The sequence below is a fragment of the Rattus norvegicus genome, chromosome 15, assembly GCF_036323735.1.
Source record: "Rattus norvegicus strain BN/NHsdMcwi chromosome 15, GRCr8, whole genome shotgun sequence".
Taxonomy (NCBI): domain Eukaryota; kingdom Metazoa; phylum Chordata; class Mammalia; order Rodentia; family Muridae; genus Rattus; species Rattus norvegicus.
Window position 1 is genome coordinate 69117300 of NC_086033.1, and position 19670 is coordinate 69136969.

The 19670-nt window shown below is 38.5% G+C and overlaps 2 protein-coding genes across 8 annotated transcripts in view; one reads left to right on the forward strand and one right to left on the reverse strand.

Annotated features, from left to right (window-relative positions):
• The window catches only part of Diaph3 (diaphanous-related formin 3), a 469632-nt gene that overhangs the window by 165308 nt on the left and 284654 nt on the right, over nt 1–19670 (reverse strand). For 5 of the 6 annotated variants that reach the window (XM_063274163.1, XM_063274159.1, XM_063274162.1 and 2 more), the window contains 2 exons: nt 8879–9004; nt 2859–3022 (listed from right to left, as the gene is read on the reverse strand). In XM_063274163.1, the coding sequence (XP_063130233.1) occupies nt 2859–3022; nt 8879–9004 (290 nt within the window). Of the gene's footprint in view, nt 1–2858; nt 3024–8878; nt 9005–19670 lie in introns of all 6 variants that reach the window. The other variant, NM_001305172.1, reaches the window with a different exon arrangement.
• The window catches only part of LOC134481998 (uncharacterized), a 93376-nt gene that overhangs the window by 51999 nt on the left and 21707 nt on the right, over nt 1–19670 (forward strand). The gene's annotated exons all lie outside the window — the stretch shown is intronic.

Below are 19670 nucleotides of genomic sequence, written 5' to 3' on the forward strand. Positions count from 1 at the left end.
GAAGCAAAACAGAATACAAATGTATCTTCCACCAAGAAGCCATCAATGGAAAGGTTAAGCACAAAGAAACGAAGTATGCAGTGTGCTCTATTTAACAAGTTGTAAAAAGAAGAGAAAACCCAAACCACCACCACCACTCAAAACCTAACAAGTCATTACTTCAACTTGCAGCAACTTAACAGCAGGATGCTGTAAGCCATTAAAAGTGTAGGATTCAGGAAATGAGTTGCTCTAGGAGGTACAGACTTGTTTGTTGCCAAGTAAGATGACCCAAGTTCCACGACCCGTGTTCTGGAAGGAAAGAACTGACCTTTCTATCAAGTTGTACTTGGACATCTACACATTTCGTAGCACATGCCTCCCCTATGCCTGACACAACAAGTAAAATACAATTTTTTAAAAAGGAATCACAGGTAGTTTCACTCTTCAGTGAAGCCCCTTTTCTAAATGTCCAGGCTTCTCCACCTCATTTCCCTCTACTCTTAAAGGTGTCGCTCACAAAGCACCAATGACAGTCACTGGGACTTAGTGTGTCCATGTAGTACACGGAGCCCAGAGAGAAGCTCAACCACAGATGTGTTTGGGGTTTACTCCTCCTGCTCATGCTAACAAAAATAAGACTTAACAAAATCACATCTTTCCTTACCTTAGCCCTCATTTCTGGAAAAGCTGGATCAGTAGATCTAAACAGACTGGTGCCCAGTAAGCACAGAATCTTGTTGTGGAAGAAAAGGACAGCAAGGAAAGCTTAAGTCCCATGTGAGAATTCCTGCTCTAAGTGGGGTGAGCTAAAGCACTGTCAAATGAACAGCTGTTCTTTACAGAAGCTATAGGATCCTGAAAAGTTCCCCTCTTGGTCTCCATCTTGCTTGGGGGAGCAATCTGTGACAGATGTTGCCTCCTTAGCTATTGTAACAAGGCTCTTAAGGAACAAAAATATAAACCTGAGAATAATATCTGCAGGACTTAGTTGTGTCTGTAGTAATACGTAGGAGAGATGATGTAAGTTGGCCCACAGTATACTAGAGGAATTTGACTAGATACCTTTTAATTGTTTCAGTTCAAAAGCAGACGTATTTAAAAAAAAATTCATTAAAAATTAAATGACTTACAAGTGAAACTGGCCATGACTTATTTTGGAAGCAGATGTTAGATATCAATTTAGTAGCACTTGAAACTGTTCTAGATACCATACACCTAATAGTTGGCCCAATTCAGGCTTCTGTGGTACAAATCTGGAGGCAGACACCCAGGTCAGCACACTGGCTCCTGGCTAGCTATATAATGGTGAGCTAAGGGTACCGAGTATAAATACTGGTTGTGGGGAAGTTTCAGTAAGTGAAGATGGAACCTGGAAAGCCGTTGACAATGAATGCACTAGCCTTTAAAGCATGGCATCCACCATCGATCACCTCATATCCCAAAGTTTACCAACTTAAGAGATGCACTGTATTAGACACATAAGGGCAAATCAAACAGACTCAGATCTTAGCAGAAGAACAAAGCCTGGGACGATGAGGGGAAGGGGATGCAGCTAAGTAAGAAGAGAAGGAGCAGTATTTCAGGCAGTGAACATGGATGGCAAAGTGGCCTGAAACACAGAAAGCTCTCCAGGGAAGCTCGTCAGCTCAACAGTAGAATTGAACCAAGGACCTGGTACTATTCTTCCTCACATTATACAAAACACACCTTTGTTATTTATGTGCAGAACAGATCAATGCAAGCAAATAAAGTAATACTGATGCCATTCTGGAAACTAAATCTACCTTTCTCAAACTGAAACATTTTAACATTTATTTCTATGAGCAATGGTGCCTCATAAGTCAACACAATGCATTATACAAGAACTAACAAACACACACACACACACACACACACACACACACACACACAAAAGAAGACAAGGTGAGTGTATAGCCATTAATAAAAACAATTGAAAGGACCCCTGAATTTTTGGAGAAAACAGAATGATAAATGTTGGATAAATGAACGGTTTTTATTAAAAGCTTAGCGCATTTTTAAGTGAGTATAACTGAGTCCAGCAAAGTTAGCGACAAAGTTTGCCTGAGATGAAAAAGCAGCTCTCTCAACCTAATCTTCTTTTTTCATACCTCAAAACTTTTTAATCCTCACAAAACGTGTACTGAAATACAAAAATGATTTCCCCACTTATTAAGAATAACAATTTTTCCTTTTGCAATACGGTATCCCCTGTCTCCCAAGGGAAGCAACAATACCTTCTCCCTTTAATATGTGTGTGTAGTTTTTTCCCCCATCTAATCAGCTAATACTTTTCAAAAGATCTTTTTAATACTTAAATGAAAGGATTCTACCTCAAAGACCTGACCTCCCTATTAAAGCGTCTGAAGCAAACTGTAGGAATGTAAAACCCACTCAGAGGGAATGGCAGGGGGTTATTGTACAATGCATTAAAACAGGAGGGGAAAAAAGGCTTCACGGGAGCTGCACAGATTTTGGTAAAATTATACCACAAAACACAAATTGATCTTCAGCATAAAGAAGCAAATTCATAGCCAAAAACTTATTATAAAAGTGCCCTGTAATCAGCCAGGAGGGGGCCTTTATGAAAACCTTCAGAATCTGTCACTTTTTCAATCAAAATTTCTGATTACAGTTTCACGTTAAAAAAAAAGAAAAAAAAAAGCCTGAAAGAGAACAAACTACATATTTTTTAAAAGTTTAAAATTTGAAAAATTTAAAGCTAATCTGTAACACCAGAAAAGATAGGTTTCACTAGAAAAAGCACGAAGAGAATTAAAAATTACAGTTACAGAGAGAATGGGCGAGGACGACTGCAAGAGCACTCTTCAGAAAACAAAGGCAAAATTTTCACGTACCATAAATGAAGTTCTGAAATTGTTCAGGTCATTAAAAAACTCTTCCACAGAAACCTTCTTCGTGTCGACAGCATAGTAGCTCATCACGCTCTGGTACAGTTGTGTCATGTTGTCCAGTAGCGTGGAGAGTTTTCCATAGTGCTCTTTCGCAGTGATAATGAAGCTGTATATACTAAGTTAAAGACTTTTGTAACTTACAAAGCAATGCTTTATATGAAAACATTTCTAGCTCTGTATTTGATTCTAATGTTTTGTTACCACCAATACATCTCCCAAACTCAAAGCTGGCTGCAACAGAACAAAGAAACTGTTATTGAATTTCAAATTAATTGAGGCAAATAGCCAAATAAATATCTATATATTTAATATTTGTCTTTCATACTTCAGTTGAAGAATTTCTCTCCAATTTAACATAATAATCATCTATGCCATGCACTTGTGAAATAAATAGCTCTAGTCCAGCAGCTGAGAGTCAGCAATTAGAACACCCTGAAGTAAAGAACACGGCACAGAGACGAGCAGTTGAATTGAACAACTTAAGGTCAGTGAGTGGCGCCTGTACATCCTGTGCTTGTATACGAGACCTTCCATTCCCTGCTTTGACAGCCTTAGCTCGACCACTGGAGAACAGGGTCACCTGTGGCACACAGTTGGAGACCGTCAGTTCTAACAGCCTGCCTAGAAGAGTGATCAGGCAGTTGGGACCATACATAAACACCTGATGTTGTCACTGCTCACTAAAGTTAAGCTGAAGAGTTTAAGAGCAGGGAAGTAAAATAATGCTTTAACTTCTTTTCTAAAATATTCCTATATAGTTTCTTCTACATATTGCTTGATTAAAATTTATGCTTGCATGCACAAAATGGAGTAGGCAAATGTGGAAATAGATATTTGGAACTGTTCTCACATTAATTTCTGATAATATCAGTCAAGCCATTCTGAATGACACTATGGTAAAGTGAGAATAGTATGTCAGTGGTAATAGAAAATATTTTGAAAACAAACAACAAAATAAACCTACTGAGAAAATCTGACATAGAATCGCCAGACCATAGTTGAAGGAAAACTCTTATGGATGAATCATATGGCCTATGGAAACTTATACCAATATTTTATCTCAACCTTGGTAGGAAGGGTCTCCTTGAAAGTCTAGTGAAATGTCATGGATATTCTATTCACACGACCGCGTGCACACATGCAATGGATACTAGTTGAGATATACTATAGTGACTTAAGAAACTGCTTGGCTGAGGGTCTCCGGGTGATTCTATACCTGTCCTTTTCTGTACAAATAACCGCTTTCAAGGCTGAGTTTCCACAATAGACAATGCACAGATATTCCTCATTCTCTTGCTACCTGTGGGGAAATGCACATTGTCAAAAATTCCTCTGTTCAAGAGTCTAAAATGAAGAAGTGTACTGTGGAGGTTTTGAGGTAAGAGCGTGAGTAAGGGAACATCCGAAGTGCATCTGTACTCTTAGAACACAGTGCAGTTACACTGAGGGTGGGATGGACAGGATGACTACGAGCCAGAGGCACGGAAATGACATGGGTTTCTCCTAACAGCCAGGAGGTTGTCCAGTTAATTCGCTTATCATTATTATGAGTAAAACAATTTTCTCCACAAGGAAATGAGAACTTCGGATAACGGGAATTACCCAAAATAATAGTAAAGTCAGCCACGCAAATAGCCAAATTAATCCTTAGCAGATCGAAAGGACTGTGTGACAGAGCAGAGGCCCTGCTTACAGGAACAAGGCATCCTGTGTTAGTGCTCGGAGTCCCCCCTGTAAAGGGTCAGTGAAAGAATAATTATAACCATCCCAAAGAAGAGTCCAAACCAGGTGTCCTTGTGTCGACTCCTAAACTCCACTTAGACAAAATGTCTATGCCCGGCATGCTGAGTCACATATGTAATCTTAGAGCTTGGTGGACTGAGGTGGGTTTAATACTACAGATATGAGGCGGCCTGGGTTTAAAAGAGGGAGGGAGGGAGGGAGGGAGGGAGGGAGGGAGGGAGGGAGGGAGGGAGGGGGAGCAAATGTGAATGTCAGTAATGGTTAGGCTGTATCATTTCTCCTAATTCTCTATTTGTTCAGAAAACCAGCCAATATGCAACAAAATAAACTTTAACACAGTGCAAATTTACTGACACACATTACATCTACCTTGTGTTTTAAAGAAATCTATTTCTTTTTTTCCTTTCTCTTTACCAAAACTGAGGAGAATCCCTCAAATATTCCACTTGAATCACTGTAGTTGGACTATTTGGAGGATATGTAAGATGCAGATCTGTGTTCACATGATCTCAAAACAAGTAGCTGCCTAAAACACAACTTGTACTGCAGTCCTTGTCTAGCACTACCATTGACTGTCAGCTTCCTCCACAGCTACAGTCACACTTACTGTCAGGACATTACTAATTGTCATCATCAGAAATGCATTGCTTCCATGGCTAGAGAAACAGCTGGCAAAGTGATTGCTGTGCTAGGATGAGAACTTAAGGGGTGATACCCAAGCTCAGAGGAAAGTCATGTAAAGAATCACAGAGCTATAATTCAAGAGCTGGGAGGTAGGAACAGGCATGTCCCTGTAGCTCACTGTCTAAGTAGCCTAGTCACATGGGTAAGCTCTCAGTTTAGGAAGAGACTCTGTCTCTTAACATTAGCCAGAGAGTAACTCAGGAGGATACCGGAAATCCATCTCTAGCTTCCGCACGCACAAAGTCCTGTACACACACACACACACACACACACACGCACACATGTTATGAGAGACAGCCAGAGAGAGAGAGAGAGAGAGAGAGAGAGAGAGAGAGAGAGAGAGAGAGAGAGAATCGTTCTATTAAGATAATGTTTAAGGACCAATTTAGTGAGATCCATATATCCACATATCTAATGTATTTGACAACCCCTGCTTAAAAGCCAGGACCTAGACAACCACTTCAGGAAATACTCGTAAGTTCGCTGTACCTCTAGGTCTTAGAACAGTGTTTAACATGATAGGCTAAGGTTCTGTGGTCATGCAATGTACATTATATAATGCAGAGACAGGTAAGTATAATGTGAGACCATCCCATAATAATCCACATGAAACAATTAACGTTTCATTTGTTACACAGGAGGGAGAGGCTAACTGGGATGACAAGGGGAATACTCCTTGCTAAGATGAAGGGCCTGGCTAAAAGAACTAGGTCATTATCTACAAGACAAAGAACACCAAGCTGTAGGATAGCAGAGTAAGGGAAAGGACTTTGTAAACTAGATTCAAAGAGATCCAGCAGTGCCATACTGAATTGGTCCTTAAGAGTCATTATAAATAAGTGAGAAAAAGTAAAGAAAAAAAAAAGGAAATTACAAAGAGATAGTGACCACACAAAAGAAATTCAAGAAGACAAAATCCATCTACGTGTTGACCCAACACCTTATAATTAGTAATTGATGGGGAAGGGCCCAGCCCCTGGTGGGTGGTTAGATCACTGGCCCAGTGGTCCTGGGTTCTATAAGAAAGCAGGTTGAGCAAGCCAGGGAGAGCCAGTCAGTAAGCAGCATCCCTCCATCACATCTGCATCAGCTCCTACCTCCAAGGTCCTGCCCTGCTTACATTCCTGTTCTTTCACCAGTGATGAATTGTGATCTGAAAGTGTAAGCCAAATAAACCCTTTTGTCCCCATCTTGTTTTTGGTCATGATGTTTGTTCACAGTAAGAGGAACCCTATTACATTCTGTTTCTTTAAAACACTTCAATTAGTAGATTATTTCAAACCTTACTGAATCATAATTGTTCAAAGTGAATATTTACTTATAAAGATATATTTTAACAAATTAAATAATATACAATATTCCTCCAGAGTTGGTTGAAGAACTACATTTTTGCTATAGGCCTCAACTCATAAGCATTTAATCATAAAGCATCAGCAAAGTTTGAGTGCTAATAACAAATTTAGTACGTTTTTATTCATTGTGCATTTTTTCTTCTAAACCCATCCATTTTCTAAGATCCAGAAAGCTCATAATTTGCCATTTTAATAAGATCTGTATAAATTCATTTAATATTCAAAATATGACTCGTCAGTTCTAATTAAAGTAAACAAAGTCTTGCAACGAATGAATTTAATTACTTCAAAACTAGTATGTCTAACTAAGATGAAAGGCAAACGAGTGCAGTCTAATCTTGGCAACGAATATTTATGATTATAAGCTTTGTCAATAGCAAAGTGCACCAACTGTTCATATATCTGACTTCCAAGAGACACATGAATGCTAATCAGTTCATTAGAGGCTTCTAGGTTGTGATATTTAGCGACAGGATATAGTAGCTCTCCTGTCCGTGGAGTGTAATTTTACTCAGAATGAAAAACTGTCTCCAGCAAAGCCTCACCCTACCTGGTCTGACTTCCTGCTGCCTGTGTTCTATGAGCTGCACACCTTTCCGGAAGCCGGCAGCAGTCAGGACTTTGTCATATGAACACAGGCAGGGGAATGTCCTGAGACCTTGTGTAGAGCACAATTTTAGGAATTCTTGCTAGTTTGAGAAACCCACGCTTCCTAATTAGTCACTCACCGTGTACAACCAAACGCTACATGAGATCAAAATTTTTATAAGATGCTTTTTATATCTATAAGCAAACAAAACCAAACGATTTCAGTTAACAATACTTAAGGGTTAAAAAACAGAACAAAAAATAACAACAATAAAAAGATGAGCAAAAAAAACCAGTAGTCACCCGTGACTGTGAAAACATAATAAAAATAACTGAGAAACAAATCCAAGTATAATTATGAAAACATACTGCAATATGCACATAGTAAAATGAAGAATTTGTCAGTGGAGTGATGAAAATCTATATGGATATCTACTTAATTTTTAGTCTAAAAAAAGAGAAAGGAAAATAAATCCTTTCTCCAAGTCTATAGAGACAACCTCTTTAAACGGCAGCCGGGTAGGAGATAAGATTCAAGAGGAAACAAACACATTATCCTTAACTGATTGCTACTGAGTGCATTTTTATGATATTTCCTGACAAAGATAGAGAAGGAAGATAAAATTGAACTAATCCACAATTAGGTTGAAAGCACATACAATAAAGTCTATGACAAACCAAATAATAATTTTCTGATTCACTAAATGTCAAGGGAGAAGTAAAAAGAGGAAGTCATATTACTTCAAGTATATCACTTTAAAGTATTAGGGAAGTCTATTTATAAGTCCTCATTTTAGAACTGGGTTGTCCTTTCGTATAAAATTCAGATATCCATATGGGATTTTAATAATGCATTATAACAATACTTCATTACAACAAAAAAGATACCCATTGCTGATTTCATACAGTGGTCTGCAGAGCAACTCAACATTAGCTTCAGGAAATAAAAGAAGTTCATTACTTCGGTTACTAATTAGAGACTGAGCTACAAAGCTACTAATAACAAAGATAAGTGAATACAAAACAAACTGTAAATCGAATAAGACACAAGCCTTGTGCCACTGACTTAGATGCATGGTTTTCCATTTCACTGTGAATTGGAGGAAAACACAAGCAGTAATTATGACGAGCTCCTTTTCTAGAGAGAATGGCAGTCTTCTAAAGAAAATATTACATTCTGTGGAATCAGAGTTAATTTCTAATGTATATCAATCCTTGAGTAGTCAGTCATGCTGGGATTTTACAGTCTATATTTGATTCCCGAAATAATTCAAACATAGCTAAGTCACATTTCACGACATTAGATTCAAACTTCCTCAAACTCAGTTTTAATCTTTATCATTTCAAATTAGGCAAATAGAAGAAATGAGGTGAAATAAGCATTCCACTTTTCAAGAAGACAAAAGGTAAAAAGACATAGAAATATTTGGTGCATTGTTTATGATAAAATACACCCTGGTTAGTTTACCTGAAAGATACGCGCTAAACCTTTAATAATATGGCACGATGTAATGTATGTTCGTTATATAAGCACACTTAAAACATCAAGATACTGTAGACCCACTGACAACTAACTTAGTTAGATATCAAAGGATATGGACATCTTTATCACAAACTTGTCATGCAAGTCCTCAGGAGGGGGAAAGGTTTCCAAATTCTTCTCAAGCTGTAGAAGCTGCCTTCCCATCTGCTTCAAGCTCTTTTCCAGCATTTCTACAGAGACTAGAAGAGAGCATATTAAATGCCTTGAAAGGACAAAATTAGAATATATAAAAGGTACAACAATCTAGCAACAAAACATTTGTTTAAAAAAAAAATCCTCCCAGTGGGAAAATGCATTCTAAAACATTCTGTTTCATCAAATTTAATTTCTAACCTTTTGAATTTTAAATCCAAATATAAAGGGAAACAGACAACTAATTCTTTATAAACTACAGAGAAATACAGGAAGTTCCTACTTAAGCCAACAACACTTAAGAAATAAATGGTTAAAAGTAGACAGCCTAACCACTACAAACACAATAGGATAATCTAGTCACACAAGAACAAAGGAAGTTCATTCAAAATACTGAACTCAAATACAACTGCTACATTTTCCCGAACAAATATCTTGAAAGAACTGGTGAATAGTTGGGAAGAATGTGACCAAAGTCTCTGTATTGGCCAAACTAATTTCTCATAGAAACCAAGAGGTCAGAGATGGCATTTTAGGTCACAAAGATATTCTTTACCAGTACCTGGGTACTATCTTTATTATCTAATATCTGACAGGCTCCATCTTTGAATTAAATCTATTCTCCCAATCAGTACACATGAACAACCCATAGTTAACCAAGATAGCTGAGGCACTGGCAGAAAGAACTGGCCTTGCAGCACACAGGAAGCAGTCAAACCTCCACAGTCATCCATTTTTACATGAATAAGGTAAGGGTTACTATTCCATGGAGTACACACAGTACCTTCAAAATGACTTCTGAATATTGATTGCTTTAGAGTCAAAAGAATTCCTATTAAATTATATAAAATGATGTCTTTAAATTAATACAGCAGCAGTTGCTATAACCAGCATCAATGGTGACTGTCACCTTTGCTGCATACTGACATATGCCTGCCGCTCTAACATCATCATCTAGGTATCACTAGTGTTCTGAGTTTACAAAATGAGGCTTAGCATAAACAACTAAAAAGAGCAATGTTACGTTTTATAAAAAAGAACATCTAAAGCAGTATCCTCCTATTGAATATAAAACCATATGCCTAAAATAGTAGAGAAAAATCTAGACAGCAACAAACAGGAGGGTGAGGACCCTCATAAATCAAAAGATACCAGGGACATGTTGGGAAATGTGCCTAATCTATAACACAAAACAGATGCAAAACCAGAAGCTTGACTGAATACATATTTACTTAATGAAATTTGTGTTTAGGTAGGTTTGAAACGTTGTTTAATAAGGGGTGCCAAAGAACCTCTAAGTATAAAAGTCCCTCAACCACCTGTAAAATTTGTATATTAAAAAAAAATAAAGAAAAAAGAAAAAAAATAAAGAAAATGGCTCCTGACACCGGAAATCAACAACTGTGAGTTTGGAGAACACTTAGGAAACGAAAGGCATAAGACAAGTGCTGAGAGAGCGTCGCTGGATCTTTTAGTGGTGGAGGTGCTTGTCCCTCAGTGCTTGTTGTTTTCTTATACTACACAGACTTTTCCAATACCACCTGAGTCTCTTAATTCTTTTTTTTTTAAATTGGATGTATTTCTTTATTTATATTTCAAATGTTATTCCCTTTCCCAGTTTCCTGTCCATAAGCTCCCCTATCCCCTCCCTCTCCCTCATAGGGTGTTCCACCATTCACTCCCCCTTGCCACCCCCCCCAACATTGCCCTCTTAATTCTTCACAACTGGATTTCCTACAATTCCATGCCAGGCTAACATTGATTACGGAAGTCAGTGGCATACTTAGAACACAGATTCCATCTCACAAGGCAACCTTCATTTCAGAGGCCAACTTCCATTCCAGGCAGGCATCCATATTTCTGAACTGGCTGGAAATTTGAGGATCTGTACAAGGCCCTTCCCTAAGTTCGGAAGTTCAATAGGGTGGCCCGTGAACTTGGCCATCATAATCCTTATAGATGTAATGTTTTAAAATGGACACACGACACAGGAACAGCCCAAGTAACGAGAGGCCCACTACAGAAGACAGGAGATCTGACAGAGCTCCCTGCTTTCTTTAGGCAAGACACCCTCCCAGAAATGTCTAGGCTCACAGACCAGGAAGATCCCTTAACGATTCACTTCAGTCTTTATTGGAATACTATTACAAGGCAATGGTAATTAAATCACTGGCCATGGAAGCCTAACTCAACCTTGACAGCCTCTCCTTCCTCTACCTTGAGGACTGGGGGGAGGGGTGTTAAAGTCCTCACCCTTTACTAATATATTTAATACATTGGACCACCAGTCCGCACTGGACAGGTTTCTGTAACCATCCCACTCATTGCATTGTAGACTGACTTCATGTGGTGTGAGCCATTTCTCTTATATTCAATTTCAACATCACCAAAAATAGAACTACACCACCTCAAGTTCTCACCTTCCTGATATTTCATAAGATACTAAATCGTCTAATGTAGGATGAAGCCTTTTTGGGAGTAGGAGAATATATTATGTTTTCCTTATTTTTAGAAGTGGACAAGAAATGGGAAAACTTAAATAAGTGATGGCACCATGTAAGAAACAACAGGAAAGGCAAGGAGTTCACCATCACTCCTACACTGCAGATCAACAGGACATTGTGGCATTGTGGAAATCAGTCTAATGAAAGTCACTGTGTTCTAGGGCAAATCATTAGAGGTGCATTTAAGGCCAATAGCCAGAATAATTAAGCTACCCTATAAAATGTGCTTGTGTCTACTCTACACACAGAAATCCTACTAAGCCATTTCTTCTGCTTCATCTGCACTCTCTGATTACATTACTTGTACATTGTAGTTAAGTGAATTTAAATGTAATTGACCAACCTCTCACTGCTAGCTGTTAAGTAAGGACCAAAATACATTTGGAAGAGAAAAAGGAGTGTGTAAATTCCAAGCTAATAAAATACAGTCTAATAGTTGGAGCCATCGAACAGGTAAAACTAAAGAGTTTTAATAATGACTGGAGGCTTCTTTTCCAGCAATTAACTAAATTAACCATTTCTATAAACATTTTTTGTTCTTTTTCAAACAAACTTTTACCCTTGAGGCTCAAAGATTATTTTTCATGAATAATTTCAAACAGACAGGGGTCTTTTAAACTGCATACTTCACAGAAGTGTGCATTCACAGGTATGAGATAGAGAGGGGACAGCATGCTCTCTGCAGGAACAAGTGCTAAATCTCACAAGATGACACCTCTTTCAGATGCCAGTTCAGGGGCAGGAGATTGAGCTCAGTGGTAATAAGCTTTGGTAGCAAGCCTAAGGCACCAGTTATGTTCTTAGCTCCCGTGGGGTTTGGAGGGGTTAATGTCAGCAGCAAGTCCAGACAACTATCAATCCTGAATGCGCTATAAATCTGAGGATTCCTAGAAGCACCACCCTCTCTTTGACCTTTCACCTTTGTCTCATTTCTGGACTCAGAAGCGAACCTCTTACCATTACTTCAAATACACGTAATAAAAACAGACCTGTTATAAAGTTGGCTCTCTCAGGGAAGACTCAGTCAGATATGCTATCTCTCAATTACCTAAGGCATGTGGGCCAGCCCTGAACCAGCTCATTTACAGAGGAACGGCAGGACCACCGCAAGTTGTTTCCAATACACGAAGCTGCTAGTTTTGAACCTTCCCTGTCATACATAGTACTCAGCTACATACACGAGACATCTCACTCCTGGGCTCAGAAAGAGTAAACATCCCTGCCTCTCCAAGTTCCTGGTTTTCTCCAACACCATCTCTGCACTGGGTATATATTTCCACAGTAATTCCCAGATGTCTGTTACATAACATTTGAGTATCTGAACCAAGGTCTACCCACAACCTGGCAGGGTATTGGTGATGATCTCTTATAAAGTATTCCTCAAACAAACCATATACCTTATAGTTTGTTGCTCCTATAGCTTGCCCCCATCTTGCAATCCTGGTTCTCTAATTGTCATGTGTCTTACCTACCTGTGTGGCTCATTCCATTCATTTATCACTCTTATCTTTGGACTTACACCAAAAGCCAGGCATCACCAAATATACTAGAAGGTATGCTCGAATGGTTCTACCACTAGAGCCATTGCAACTGAAGGACTCTATAAAGTTCTCACTTTATGCACCCTCGTTCCCAGTGCTGCAAATTCTGTAAAGAGGACTTCATATCATGCGCCTCACGGCTGTTTGAGACTGGCCCTGCAATGAGTACAATGGAACTGAGCTTCATCTGTGTCGCTAACTGTGTTAACAGTTCTTCTAATCATAATTTTTATTAAACTTTTATTCTTTTATCCAAAACAAAACAAGAAAAACATTTTTTATTTCTTTCTGTATCTTCAGATACTATACTAGCAGATCCTCACACATTTGTTGAAAGAATAAATTTTGGATTATCGCATCATTTGCTGATAAAATTATTACAAATAAAATAAAAAACATGTTTACTGTCTAGTTCATTAACATCTGTCAGCCTTTTGTCACGCTTCCTGTCACTATGACAAGAATAGACCAGTACCGATGAAGAGCCTTTACACTGAAACTTAAATCACAACACACACTTTGAAACTTAGAGCAACTATGAATATAAGTTTTTCAAAATAGAATGGCATACTATTATGAGAGAATTTCAAGCTAATGAGATTAGGAATTACATTTATTTAAGTTATCTTTGCCATGAAAAAATGATCCATAATGAATATTCTTGAGCCTTGAGTATCTTTACCTAACTTATATAAAGAATGCTACGTTCATACTTAAACACCACATTACAAAATAAAAAAAGTACTTTCTTTATTAAAAGTTTAAATGCTTACTACCACTGGAAAACTTAAACATTTGTACTAAATTAACTTTCTTCCATGAACAGAAACATTTTTTATGCTAGAAACAAATTTCAGACTCAACAAATTAGCCTTTCCTTTATAAAACAATAACAGCTGCATAATATTTTATGAATGTCAGTTTAAAATAATAAAGTCAAATGGACAAGGTAGACACAAATAAATCTTAATGGTACTTTAATCCTGAAATCAATGAGATATACAATGAAAGACAACTGTTACAACATCATAGCAAAAATAGTAATAGAAAGATTACAATTAATATTCTAGGCTATATCACATGCTTAAAAGATAGGCTTAGGTTGTTTGTTTGCTCGTTTGCTTGCTTGTTTTTTTCCACATCATATTGCCAGAGAAAATGCTTTTATTTGTTGAAGGGCACGGAGAGTGAATGATGCAAAATAAAGATCTTAAAAGCCACATCAGTAAACAGGGAATATATATTTCTGTGGTGGAATTTCACTTGTATGTGAAGAACAAATTAGTCTTCTCTGAAAGAATGATGTGGGTTTTAAAGAGAGGAAGGATGTTTGTGAAAATTGTAATTGTGGGACAAGATAAACTAGTAGGATATATGTTTAAATGTAAGAACTTAAAAATCTTTTATATCCACAGATATTAAAAAACAAGGCAAAACTTAAATCTAATAGCTCGTAGAAGGGATGACTGCTATCAAGAGTCAAAACAGTACCACCAGCTAAATAAGAATTTCCTGTGCATATACTGGAGGGTGATGATACTGCCAGCCTTTCAGTGGCCCACAGGGGAAGTGTTTAGCATAAATAGCCCAGCCAGAGAAGCAGAGAGGCTAACTACAGATTTGCAATTCTTCCTCCTTTCCTCCAAATTTAATCGCCCAGTCTAATTCCCAGCTCTGCAGCAAACTGCCTCCTCCATCCCTTCCCACATCTTCAGTGGATCGCACAGATCTTCCCTACAAACCATTGTCCACCACTCATGTCTTTATCCAAGTCCTCAACCCCATCAGCCATTCCCTGAGAACTTGTAGGCCACTCAGCACAGAGAAGTGGGCAGGCTAACTGTGGATTCTCACCATGCCTTCCTCTCTTCCAAATCCAATCCATCAGTGTCTTTCCCATCACTGTAGCATAACACCTGCTGCTGGCCCACCCACCACTATGTCTCTATCTCAAGTGTGTCATACATATCTTCCCCTCCAAACTTCCTCCCACTTATCCACTGTGGTGAGAATGTAAAGTTGTAGAAGCATTATGAAAATCAGTATGGTCTTTCGCCAGTGAGATAAGAATTGATTTATTTCAAAGGGGTGGGGGGCAACATTATGAAATCTAAATAAATAAAATAGCTAAAAAAAGAGAACAAAAATTAAGGGCAATTTGAAGGGTGGCATGAAGACCTAATATAGTAGGAACTAAAATATAAACATAGATGAAGGAGATGTAAATGAAATGTGAAAATAACGAGAGACTTCTAGTTGACCATCTCCTGTAACCAAAGGTAGATTCCCATATCCCAAATACATTACATCTAATTGACTGGGTGGCCAAAGGAGTCTATGGCAACTGGCAAACAACCCAGACTGTTGCCAAGTCTATAGGGTGCTCCCTACAAATGGACAGTACTGACCCAATCACTGCAGACAACATCCATATGACTCATACACGGAAAGACATGCAGCTGATGCCTACAGTGTCTTCACCTCTATGTCTAGTCCTTTTGGTACAGGACGGTACTCTGCATACCACCAATGGGGAAACATAAGCATCAATCCAGCTGTAAATCCTGTGGTCTATAATGGTGTGCTGCATGCAAGCTATGCTAGTGCAATGGTGACACGAAGCTTGCAGGAGTACCCAACCAGTATCTGATTTGACCCAACGTCCACTCCATGAGATAGAACCCATATCTAACACTGCTTAGGTGACCAAGAATCTGAGACTAGACCATCTAAGGACATGGGTAATACTGAAGACTACTCTTCTTTAAAAAACAAGCAAACAAAGACTCCTAATGACATTTGGCTACACGTATATATCAGTGCTTGGCTCACCAAGAGCTGGCCAAGTAATGTACATATACCATCTTCTTGCTGTGGTTTATGTTCAGTACACATATACTCACACCTAAAATGGACAATTCCGTACAATAAAGACCCCTGTGCTTATAGCTCTCCAGTACTCCATATGGACGGAGACAAGAGCTTTTGTCAAATGATGATAAACACATTCTACAGTGCCATTTTTTTCAGATGCTCACTAGAAAGCTTTGTCCTTACTGAGAGACAAGTATATAGCACACTGTCTACTCAGTGTCTACTTGAGTCAGTTTATTTCTTATAAGCTCAAAATAAGAAAAGCAATTGCTAGGCCCTAATTATTTTCTTCATTAAGTATATAGTACTGTAAAAGCTCTTTGCTAAGAAACTGCTATCATGTTGATATTAATAGACATATTTATAGGCCAAACATGACTCTCTATGACCGATCAATTTAAAGGCATAATAAGAATGAACCCTTCTGGGCAAAGAGAGCAAGTTTATACACATATATATTACTCTCTACATGTGTAAGGTTACTCAGGAATTGTTTGGAGTCACATACGAATGCGAGTTAACAAATTTCTAATGTTTCTATAGTTTGTAGCTGTTATCATTAACTCATAATTCACGACATACCTTAATAACTCTAAGTTGACAATTTTGTTTTGAATGTAATTTGCAAATAACTCTCAAAAACAATTAATTCTGAGTGGTTGAGAAGTTGTTGGGGCCCAGCTGAATTTAAAGGTTATTTAATGGTGTACCTGCATTTTTGAAAAGGATATTCGGGATCAAAATCAAAATGTAAACTCAAAATGTTTCAAGCTAAAGCAGAGTACTTTGGGAGTCTACCTTCCAGTAATATTCAGAAGTGCTTGCCTATCCAACTGCTAATGTACTCAGCTGTACCCTTGGGACCAGTGTAAATGCTGTGTGGAGACTGCTTTCAATTATATAAAACGTCATTCACACCCACCACGCTCACGTTCACACCACACACACACACACACACACACACACACACACACACACACACAAACAAACATCTAAAAAAATCTTTGGTTATAGTTTCAGGAGACCCAATGGGAAATTCTTAAAACAGTGGTGACCATACAAATTGAAACTATAATAATGTATTATCTACACAGACTTGTGCTTATTTGCATATTAATGCCTGCACAGGTAGATGAGTGTTGAACCAGATGTTGTCACTGAAACAAAGTAACAGGTGTAATGAACTTAGGACATTAAGTACTGTGTATTAGGTTCTGTACTAGCTTTATAACCATTAGACACTGCTGTCCCCACTGTATAAATAAGTATGCTGAGGCTCAAAACCAACCAAACAAGAAAGCTACCTGAATTAGGTTAATTTTGGATAGAAAAGAAAATGGCGCCAAAGACTCAGAGGCTCAAGTGTGAAGCACTGATCCCTAGCCGCTGGTATCAAGGGGGTACTAATCCTGACACATTAACTTACTGGTCAGTTTATAGATCAACTAATTACTAAAAAATAGGGCCTGCAGGGAGGAGGCAGGTTGCTTAAGGTCTACCTTTGAAAGACACATGCCCTTTGCCTTTTCCTCTTTCCCTGCTGAGTGCCACGAAGGGATCGACTTTCCCAGCAATGTACTACAATGACCAGGACGGTCTGCCTTGCCTGAAGCCCAAGTGCAGGGAGACAGACCTAGTTAGTACTAAAACTTCAGAAATGGGGAAGTTGTTCAAGTGTCACTTCTAAATTGCGGCTGGCAGAAATCAACTGTTATGCTCCTTCCGGTTGGATATTTCAGGTTATTTTGTTAGAGTAATCCTAACTCACTGAAGGGCAGACCTCTAGGAACCTGGCTTTTGAACTCCAGTTGCTTAGCTTCTAAGGTAATGACTTGAAAGAGAGGCTTCTTCCACATTACAACGTCTCCAATATCTAACCTGACGACATTTTTGTTATGCCATCTAACATTATTATATCTGTAAACAACAAATCCCTTAAAGTCTGAGGAATTCGTGAATTTAAAGTCACTTTGTATTTGGAAATTTGACCTGCTTATCAACAGTGACCCTTAAAAATGAAACCAGATAACTTCAGAGTCTGGTGAACTCCAGATATAACTACAAGGGTGATTTCTCTTAACCACTTCATGATACCAGAGGTGATAGGCATACTGTATGAAGTTATGGCAGTGTCGATGAGAACAACTGTAGCTGGTGGAAGGTATTCGCAAAAACGCACAAAATCCCAGAACCTAAGAACATGACCTCATTGGAGACAGAGCTTTTATACATAGAACTGAGTACCTCAACATAAAATAATTCCTAACAAGTTACCTAGTGACTGATGATCCCAGGCAGAGGAAACCCTACCCAGACAAAAGAGAAGACAGCAAAAAGGATAAAGGCAAAGGGTATACTTTCTAGCTACAAGCCCGTGACTCACAAAAAGGCAAGAAAATACATGCAATGTTTTTTCCCTTGGACTGTTCTAGAAAAGTGGCCTGCAGCAACTACCTTTAAATGGGATTTATAGCTTGTGGATATGGGAGAGAATAAACTTGTTATTTATAGGTATGTACCTATGGTGATTGGTTACGGGGTGGATCAAGGAAAGTAATAAAAAATTCGACTCGAGATTTGCATATTCTCTAACAATGTATGGGCTTCTAAGGAACAGGTTCGAATTCTGCCTGCAGCGATTTATCAGCTCTAGGCCTCTTCTCCTCAGCCCCTGGAGGTTGCATGTTACCTTGCCACCCAAGAGACATGGGCGACTGCCATTAACGCTTGTCCCATACGCAGCTGACGTTTCTTTGTAAAATACACATTCGCTATGGTAAGCTGTTTTCTGATTGCCCTATACTGACATCTTTCACCTTCCTCGATGGTGGTTTCCCATCCAACGCTGCAAACCAGGAGCAGTAAATAGAGCCTCACCACCAGTGCCAGCAGCTTAAAGAGAGCTCCAAGACCTTGGCTGCCGCTACAGATACTGTTCCGCTGTTTGATCCTAGCGTGGCTCATAGGTGACACTGACAGAACTACTCTTGAAGCTACTTCAAACCTCTTGCTGGCCAAAAATCTGCACACACTGTAAACTGTTAGTCTCTGGAGAAGATTAATGCTGTATTGATGCCACTTTCAGTCTGTTAACCTCCAAAAAGATATAGAGGTCCTTCCTGATGTAGTTTTCTTCTTCATCATCATCTATCAACCCAAGCAGCAGCGGGTTCGGGAAATGTTCCTAGCTCAGTATCTCAAAAAGCAATCTTTAGCTCCAAGTAGTTCCTGCACGGCCAGTGTTCTTCAATGTCACACTGCAGCATCTTTAATCCTAGCCCTGGTCTTGGCCACACTGCTTGTGTTCCAGCTAGCTGCTTTCAGAACAGTTTATATGTGTGCTATGAAATGATTGCACTAACATCCTCATATTCATGTCTCCAGTTTTAGCATTTGAAGCCAAAGCTACATTGATTCTCCTAGAAATCAATTGGCAGGAATTACATATATGGCTCCTACCATTACACAGTGTATGTAATACAAAGTAAATATTGAGCAGAAATCGAGGGATTACCTAGGGAATGATCAAACTGTGCTACTTTAATATATTTAAAAAATTTATGGTAAAATGTCATATATCCCATGATCCATAGATAGCATAAGCAACACTATTTAAGTAAATTATATTTTAAAGGTAAATTTACGTTTATTTTATCTAGCTTTATTAACTTCTTAAATATATTCATTAGATGACTATAACATGAAATTAAACACTGCATTACATACTAGGAGTCCTAGGCTACCTTTATGAGCACAGCTTTTATTCACTGTAGATACAGAGAAATCAGCTCAGA